Genomic DNA, 8945 nt, shown 5'->3' with positions numbered 1-8945 from the left:
GTCTGAGACTTACACATGTGGAAAGATACCTTTGAGAGGAAGCCGCAAGTATGCTTATTTATGAACTTCCTCAAAAAGGGACTGTCTGAAAAAAGTGTTGGCGTTGGTAATTGGGTCATGAATGTAAACAGGACAACAGTCCTCTGGAAGTGTTTTAGGGCTTAATTTGAACCATCATAGTCAAATTCACGTGGAATTTTATTGATAGAGGTGATTAAATGTTTTCCGCCAACTGACATTTTCCGTCACTTTAGCCTGCAGTGTCATATAAAGTTGGCCTTTAATTTAAATAAAGTTTAGCCTCTTATTTAGTTCATCTCAAGGCCTTTACACACCAAGGGTTTGACAAATAAATAACACACAAATGTGAAATACTTTGTTCTGTGTTGAGGGCTCTTATTGTGAAAGAAGAGAACGTAGTCGTGGATCTGGTCTGCCTGTGTCGAGGTTGTGGGAGGTCTAGCTTTTTTAATAAGTGACATATAAGATTCACTATCACTCCAAACCCTCATCATTTTTGTACATTCCCAAATCAATTTTTGTCATCAACCCTAATCCATTCATCAGATGTGGAATTGTAAAGATGCTTTTGATAACCACTGCATCCCCGGTGACATTAAGATATATATATATATTTGTTTGCAGATTATCCATTAGCCGTAATAATAACATAACAGGAAAAAGGAAAAACCATTGCCTTATGGCCCACGCCAGAGATAGTGAATCATCGCCATCTAAAATGTAATGGCACCATAATGCTGACACATTAGCTGAAAAGCTAAATTCATTTCCCAAGATAATACTTAAATCCACACCCTCCCCTCGTTTCCCAGAGCAGGAAAGCAGCTACAAAAACACTGCAGGCACTGTGACCATGAAACACCTTCACTACCAAACTGAGCAGAGTAAGAAAAGAAGAAAAAGAAAACCTCCTCTCCATCGTCTCATTGTGTTTAGGATGAGAGAGAGAGAGAGTCCGTGTGTCTCTCAATGAGGTAAGCGGTGCTGTATGATTGGGTCCACTGCTAGGCAGCCTTAGGGGAGTAATGTGTCCTTTCCTCAGCCCGGCGATGAGCAGACACTTTCATGTCTCCTGGAAATTCCTGCGCTGTGAACGCATCCATCTCCAAAAGCTCCACTGAGGCCTTTCATCTGTGAGGCTCTGAAGGTCCGCTAAACACCCGTAATGTCCTCACACTGTGAGCCTGTGTGTCACAGTCCAAGGTGGACACAGGAACGCCCATCCTCCTCAGCCTCTAGAGTGAGAGATTATTAGTTCAAAGGCTTCGGGAAGGGGGTTAAAGGTCGCCACTCTGGGGTTCGGGTCTGGTTTCCTGGTTGCGGCTGCGGCCCAGTCTCGGGAAGCGGGCTGACGTTTTGGACCGGGGCGTCTTGGATCCGCCGTCGTTGGCCTCGGGTGTGTCTCTGAATGAGAGAAAATAATAATAAAATAAGCCATGGACTTTAAATGAACATCTGGCAAAGTTTATTACCCAGTTTATTTTTCCACAATCCACTGATGCTGCATCTGGAGACTTAAACGCATCATTTCCCTTCTGCCAGAGGACCTTTTCTTGGAAAAACCCAACATTTGTCAGAGCAGCAAAGAGAGAAGCTTTCATGCACCAGATAAGCAGAATTACAATGATTCTGCATTAACTGTGCATAAAGAGTAGCACAATGTAAAATGTAAAAAAGCTAATGTTATCTCCATGAGTCTTTGGCTTATAGAGCTTTTGTGATATTGTGCTCTTGTATTGTAGTGCTAGTTACAGAGAATGAGACGCAAACACATATTTGTTCATGTTTTTATACTGTATATTTTCACTTTTACCAATTAAACCTTTTGTGTGGGCCAAAGAAGTCACAGGCCAACGTTATAATAATGTGCGTACTTACTCTGCAAGAGAAAGTCAGTGTTTCAAGCCCGGAAACCTCTACGCCCCAGCGTCTGTGTTTCATGGTGTCTTCTAACATTATACTCTTCCATCACCGCAACGGATTCCTCGCCAATTAAGCAAACGCACTTGCCCATGACGTCTATGAATGTACTCATATTGCCCACGTTTCTGAAGTTTTCAGCACTCAACGCTATCTTCAGTCTTTCCGGTGGCGCCATGTTTACGTGATCGACTGGGGTCAAAGTTTTCATCCCCTGGTAATCAATGTAGGTCAAGGAGTTGCTCAAAATGGCTCAGACATATAGTGTAGAAACTAAGAAGTGCATTGTATCATTTGCAAACGGGCAGCAGGCCGTGGTTGTCGGGTTAGGGGTTAGATGGCCATGCTAACAATTGTCTGTTAGAGCCGAGAAATAAACAACAGTTTCAATATTTTTCAATAAGATGTGATTAGCCAATCATTGTTCAGGGAAAGGAGTTGGCAAACATGCTCTAAAATAGTTATATCTACATCTTCTGGGTGCTTTAAAAGCAAGCAATCGATTTTAGTCACGTGCAATTCCAGCGATCTCCACCAGTTTCTTCATTACTGCCTTCTCCACCAGAAGCCATTGTTTGTCACACGAGGAACCAAATTATAGTTATTTCTGAGGCCTCTCATTATTCAGGAGGATGTAATCTCGGCCACTTAGAGACATCATTGCCCTAGTTACCCTGGCGACCGTCTTCACAACACGTCAACCCCTGATCCCGGAGTCTAATCTGATGACAACGTGGATGAATGAGAGGCGCTTGTCAGGGCGGAAGCTGGGAGACTGGATGCCTGCGGTGAGATGCTTTCTTGTTGCATTTCATCGCCAAGAAGTGACCTCTTGTGATGAAGCAGTGAATGGGTTAATAGGAGCGGTGAGTTCAAGTGCTTCTTTTTGACGAAGGGATTTTCAATTAATATGAAAAACAATGAAGAGAAAGAGGGCATTTCCCTGTCGATGTCCTACTGGCCTCTTTAATGAAGCAGCCCAGCTGCTAGAGCTGTGATTAAGGTTATCTGGGACATCTGGGTGGTCCTGTAGTTTGATTCCCACAAGAACAACACAAGCTAAAAATAAATGCACTCACAGTGAGGTGCTTTGGCTGAAAGTGTCACTGCGGGCCATATGGTTGGTTGTGAAGCAGCAGGGGCTCAAGGAAAAGCGGCACAGCGTGAGGGCAGAGAGGCTCCGTCATGTTCAAAGAGGCACCGATTCAAACTTAAGCATGTATGTCTCATCCATCCCGATCCAACAGCTCCGGGCGGCGGCGTGGCCAAACAATACGGGGCCAGCATGAGCTTTGTTAATGTGGCGGACGTTATTCTGTTTTCACTGGCACTGAATGTACACGAGTACCACCGCAAGCTCGATGAGGAGTGCAGTCACACAATTTGAACTTGACCAAGGTTGGCCAAACAGCGATGCAATGGGGAGTTATATCAGCAAAAAACATACTAAATTAGGGGCAGCTTGCAGAGTCGAAACCACAAGCCATCTCATTTATTCATATCAAACTGGGCAAAGTAGCTAAATGTGCTAAATTAATTAGGCTTATACGTTTTTTATTGTCTCTGGCTCTCCGCATGTTCTTGTCCCCCATTTGGACAGAATATTGACTTGTGCGGGATAATAACTTTTCCAGGCGCCGTTGGAATATAAATAGTTTGACTGCAGAGGTGCATAATTAGGATAAAGAGGTACACAAACACAAGCATGCATCAAATTGATTGTCAAACAGCAAAAGGCGGGGCGTGGTGATTAGTTGTCTGAATAATAAACTATTCCCAGTACATTTACACACACGCACACGCACACACAGAAATTGTCACAGAAGAAAAGGTTACATCCTCATTCTGAAGTTAAACTGCTCGACCATTTGCCAGCGAGGCAGCAGGTCAAAAAGGAACGAGAGGCTTTGTGCTCGGAGTAAAACATAAAAGTGTTGAGGTCCAGCCGCATACTAAGTGGTGGTAAAGTCTGGCTAAAGGTGTGACTCAAGGCCAACTGAGTGCAGAGGCACAGACATGAACACTGCTGTTATTTAATAGAAATGTGGTCACACATGTTAGTGTTAATAAGGTGAGTTAGTGGCCGGTCAGGAAAACAAGACTAAGAGTCGACAGATATGCTTGCAGCTCTGCGCATTCAGCTTCTTAGGAGCAGTTATTAGATCCTCTGAAAACGCACGATGTCATGCACTCTTGTCTTTACAGCTCCTCTGTGAAACATCAGTGGGATCAAATAGCAGCGTCTGGTGTTGCTGCTTTTGTCAAACTACTGATAAGTTGAATCAAAGTGCTAGCCCCCCCCCCCAAGTAGGTTTTCTGTCAGCTCACATCAATTTGAGTAGCTAATTACAAATCCGACCAGATGATTGGCGTCTAACACAGTTATTAAATGACTCAACTTCAAGCATATATTTAGAAGGGAACTCTTTCTGGCTTTGTAACAGGAATATTGACTTTCCTCCGTCTCCGCCTCAGACCCCGGACCAGCTTTCTTTTCCTGCACCGTCCACGGTCCCCTTCCCTTCCATCTTTGTCACTATACCGGCATTTTCTCTCTCCATTGGCTTCAAATTCTCTCAATGCACCAAAACGTTTTCCAAAGCAGATACGCTTGAGTCTCTCCATCCTTGTCTAGGCTTTGCCATTGGGTTACAAATTAAGCAACTCAATGTGGCAGCACCAAGGAGGTACAGAGGACAAATACACAGATACTGTGGCCATATATTAATATGGTAACATTCACAGTGAACAATCTGAGGAAGTATATGTTATGTTTAGTCCATCAATGTCCACACACATGAATTTTTTCTTAAATTTACTATATTTTTCAAAACCTATATTAGCGCCGGGCCTTTATTTGTTTGTGCTGGATCGTATTTGAGACCTGGCCACGATTTGGGAATTGACAGTATCCAATGTTTTTTTTCTAATTTGGATCAGACACGGTTGTTGCATAATCCAGCCACGTTTGGTTTCTATTCGGGGGCCAAACAGCGTTCTCGCTTACCTCTGCATCTTCTCCGTGTTCCTTTCCCGCCCCCCTCATCAAGTTAATGACCAGACTAATCAGGCTTTCATCCCTCACTGAAGATGTTAGACCAGCGCAGGTTTCCCCATGTTGAATCATTAAACACCATGACAACGCTGGCAGGCCCGAGCGCAGCATTGGCGAAGGAGCTACAGAGCCCCCGTGTGCCGTCGCGCGCGCGCGCGCACAAGATTATCACGGTACGCCGAGCGCCGTGGATTCAATGTCCAGAGAAAACCTGCACATGCAAGTAAAAGTCCTCCACCGTCAACTCAACGCTACTTGATGTGACGCTCAAGATGCTGTTGCGCAAACGAGTTAACGTGACGTCCTGGTACACTGCTGCCGTTGTTCCTCGGCCGCGTTAACCTCACTTTTACGCTAAGCATGTCTGAAGGGACTGTTTGGTCACCCGGCCAAACATCGTTGACCCATAACATCAGCGGTTTACACCGCCAAGCAGAGCGGAGTTAGGCCAGCAACACCGGGATTTAAAAGCCTGGAGTAACAAGCAGGCGCTGACAATCACAAACACTGGGTAAGAGTAGATGAACGTATGAGTGGAGACGTATTAAACTCGATATAATAACAATATTTCAGCGGAGGAAGACAGTAATGGATGCGGCTCGATGGCATGCCATTCAGAGGCGTGCAATAGAAAGGTTTCCATTTGGGCTCAGAGATATGAGGAGAGGTAGGATTAGTGAGCCTCTCGGGGCAGACTAGATAATGAACAGTGTGATGTGGAGGTTTACACAGGCCTGTGTGGTACTCGCTCTACTGGACTACTGCCGTTGGAGACCTACCTCACAATTTGACTTTATCTTTTCTTGGTTTGGGTAGAAAGATAGAATATCTCTATATTGATGGTTGACGCATGCTCTATTACACAGACTTGTGATTTTCGTGTGTCAGGAACGTCATGAATATGAATATGAACGCACACGACAAACAGGCTGATGATCCTTACTGCCAAGCTAGCTATTAACATATAAATGTTAGAGTTAAAGTTACAGTTACTCTACTCAATGTACAATCATGACGTCACAACCTCTTTTTATAGCATTAGATAACGAGTTAAAACCAAACTTGTCCGAAATAATTGAAACTTGAACACCTAAAATGACAGAAACCATCTCGGGAAAATGTTCTTTGATGTGTACTTTGATCTTTTTAGTTATATTAAATAAATTGCAGGGGTCAGGGTTCATGACCCACACTGCAGCAAAGCACCAGGCGGTGATTGGGATGTGTTGGCTTCATTTTTGGGGCGCCTTCATGTCGTCCATCTTGGACTGAGGGGTAACAGTTTTGGTGATGTCATCCTGCACCATCAGTAAAGTAAAGTAAGTAAAGAGTAAAGTAATTGACTCAACTACGTCAAAGTACAAAGTACTGCTACTAATTCAATACAAGGTACTTTTTTACTTGAGAAATCCATTTACTTTACAGATAAAAAATTATTATTATCAACGAATACATTTTACGAGTTTTACTTGTAACACCACTACATTCTGGTATTACTACTTTTACTGGTTATGAGTTTGTCTCGTTATGAGCTGCACGGTGGTGTAGTGGCTAGCACTGTCGCCTCACAGCAAGAGGGCCGCGGGTTCAATTCCCGGTCGGAGCGGTCCTTCTGTGTGGAGTTTGCATGTTCTCCCCGTGGCAGCGTGGGTTCTCTCCGGGCTCTCCGGCTTCCTCCCACAGTCCAAAGACATGCTGCAGGTTAATTGATCTCTAAATGTCCCATAGGTGTGAATGTGAGAGTGAATGGTTGTATGTCCCTACATGTGCCCTCGATGGACTGGCGGCCTGTCCAGGGTGTCCCCTGCCTTCGCCCTATGTCAGCTGGGATAGGCTCCAGCGACCCTAATGAGGATAAGCGGTATTGAAAATGGATGGATGGATGGATGGATGGATGGATGAGTTTATTTATCTCCTCTCATTAACTAAAAAATAAAAGATTAATTAAAGCTGCGAGCAGCAATGAACCCGCGCCGGCAGGGGCCACCAGTTGTGCGTTTTACCGTCTGTCGCGTATCTGTCGGATATCCTTGTTGTAACAAGCACGATGAGTTTGGGGCAGATTCGAGCCAGTAAGTGGCGCAAGGAGAATGTGAACATATACGTGCACCATGTGTCTCTACGTGAAGTGTAGACCATGTTGTGTAATTTTCATGTGAATCTGATGCATTTTTAGGCTTATTAGTTTTGGCCAGTAGGGGCACTTTGAGAATGTGAACAGATACATGCATCACGTGTCTCTACGTGAAGTCTAGACCACGTCATGTAAATTAAAGGTAAAAAGAAAAAGTGATGAAAAAATGTGTCCCAGCCTTGATTCAAACACAGGACTCCCGCACTCAAGACAGGTGTTTATCCCACTGCGCCACCAGTTAGCTGAAAAAATTTGATCGGAACTCGTATAGCTAGAAAATATTAGTGTCTAAAACTTGTTATTTTATGTTTTTAGTAGGTGTTCCAATGACAATTTCGAATGTTTCTTCTTGGAAATGTGTTCAGGGCTTGACTGGCATCATGCATGATTATTTTTGGAAAGATTGGTTTAGCTAAAGCAACAGTCACGTTTTTCATGCAATAATCATGCTCAAGGCCTTCTGATCATCCTAGAAGGAAGTTTGAAGTCGATCGGATTTTTTTTTGTGGGAGATAACGTTATATGTATAACGGCAAAAAGTGGCAAAAACAAGAGTTATTTTATTGTAGTGCCCCCTAGTCTTCAAATCGCACAAGATTTTTTTTGCAAGTTAAGGCATGCCATGTCCACTTAGGAAAATTTTTTCAAAGTGATTAGTCCCAATAGTGTTGACGCTATGAGCATTGAAAAACAAGACACGCCCCTAAGATGTTCATTGGGCCATAGAGCCTTACCACAAAGAGATATAAAAAAACGGTTGAAATGTTCTAGGTCATCTGGCTTCAAAAATTTGATTGATATCAGGTTTTGTTGATTTGGACCAAGCATGTAGTTAAGAATGTACATTTTGTGTTTTTCACAAAATTCAAAATGGCGGAAAATCTAAGTAGATGGACCTTAGGGGTCTGAGAGGTCGATATGGACATCTGTGAAAAATTTCAAGTCAATCGGACATTCTGGGTGAGGGGCGTCGCCGGTCAAAGTTTGAGGGGGCGCTAGAGAGCATCTGACAATTTAAAAAAGCTGCCTCCTTGATCGGATGGCTATTTTCACCAAGACTGACAAGCTTGCCAAATTTCAGCGGTTTTCGTCGCTCGCAAATACCCCCAAAAAGCGCCCAATGTTCAAAAATAAAAAGCGGAATAAGAAGAAAAATAATTCCCCTAACAATTTCAATAGGGTCCTCTCGGACTGACTTCGTCAGTCGCTCGGACCCTAATTATGAGCATTATTAATCAAGACTACAAATGGATCTCACACTGTATGTTATATTTAATCTAGACCAGGCAGAAATAGACAATGAAGTAAAAGTATACACCAGGTGGAACCTCTGTTTAACTTCTTTCCCCTCTGATGTATCTGGGAAAATGTGTGAAAATGATGTGCACATCCGTTACCATGGTTACCAAATGATCTTGGATAATTCTATCATCCTCGCAAATCGCCGGACAGTTCTCACAATAAGCAGATGGATTTAGTAGTTTATCCATGGTATTCAATATTTAATCACACATCTACTTTGGTCTGCATTGCTTACAGACCACAGAGTCTGATCCAGAACCAGACCCAGACCCCTTTGTAAGCGGTCTCGTTCAGTCCCCAACCCAGGCACACAGGATATGGACGGGCTGAAAGCAACACATAAGACGGCACTCTTCTCATTTTCCTGCGAATAAAAACGCGTGCCGTGATTATCATTTGAAAAATGCGATCATCACATCAGAACTCATGGTGGCTTTTAGCAAGGCCACAAAGTGAAGCGTCTGTGTCAACTATGCTGTTGCTGTTGTTGTCGTCGTCGTTGTTGTTGTTGCC

The 8945-nt window shown here is 43.6% G+C and overlaps 1 protein-coding gene across 1 annotated transcript in view; it reads right to left on the bottom strand.

The window, feature by feature from the left end:
- Window positions 1-427: 427 nt before the first annotated feature.
- snx29 (sorting nexin 29) overlaps window positions 428-8945 on the bottom strand; it is a 107270-nt gene continuing 98752 nt past the window's right edge. Inside the window, exon 21 of the mRNA XM_034558472.1 lies at window positions 428-1425. Coding sequence (XP_034414363.1) covers window positions 1299-1425 — 127 coding nt within the window. The 3' untranslated portion in view covers window positions 428-1298. The remainder of the gene's footprint in view (window positions 1426-8945) is intronic.

This window comes from Cyclopterus lumpus, chromosome 19, assembly GCF_009769545.1.
Source record: "Cyclopterus lumpus isolate fCycLum1 chromosome 19, fCycLum1.pri, whole genome shotgun sequence".
Taxonomy (NCBI): Eukaryota; Metazoa; Chordata; class Actinopteri; order Perciformes; family Cyclopteridae; genus Cyclopterus; species Cyclopterus lumpus.
Note: the sequence above shows the minus strand (reverse complement) of the source record. Positions and strands in the feature narration are given on the sequence as shown.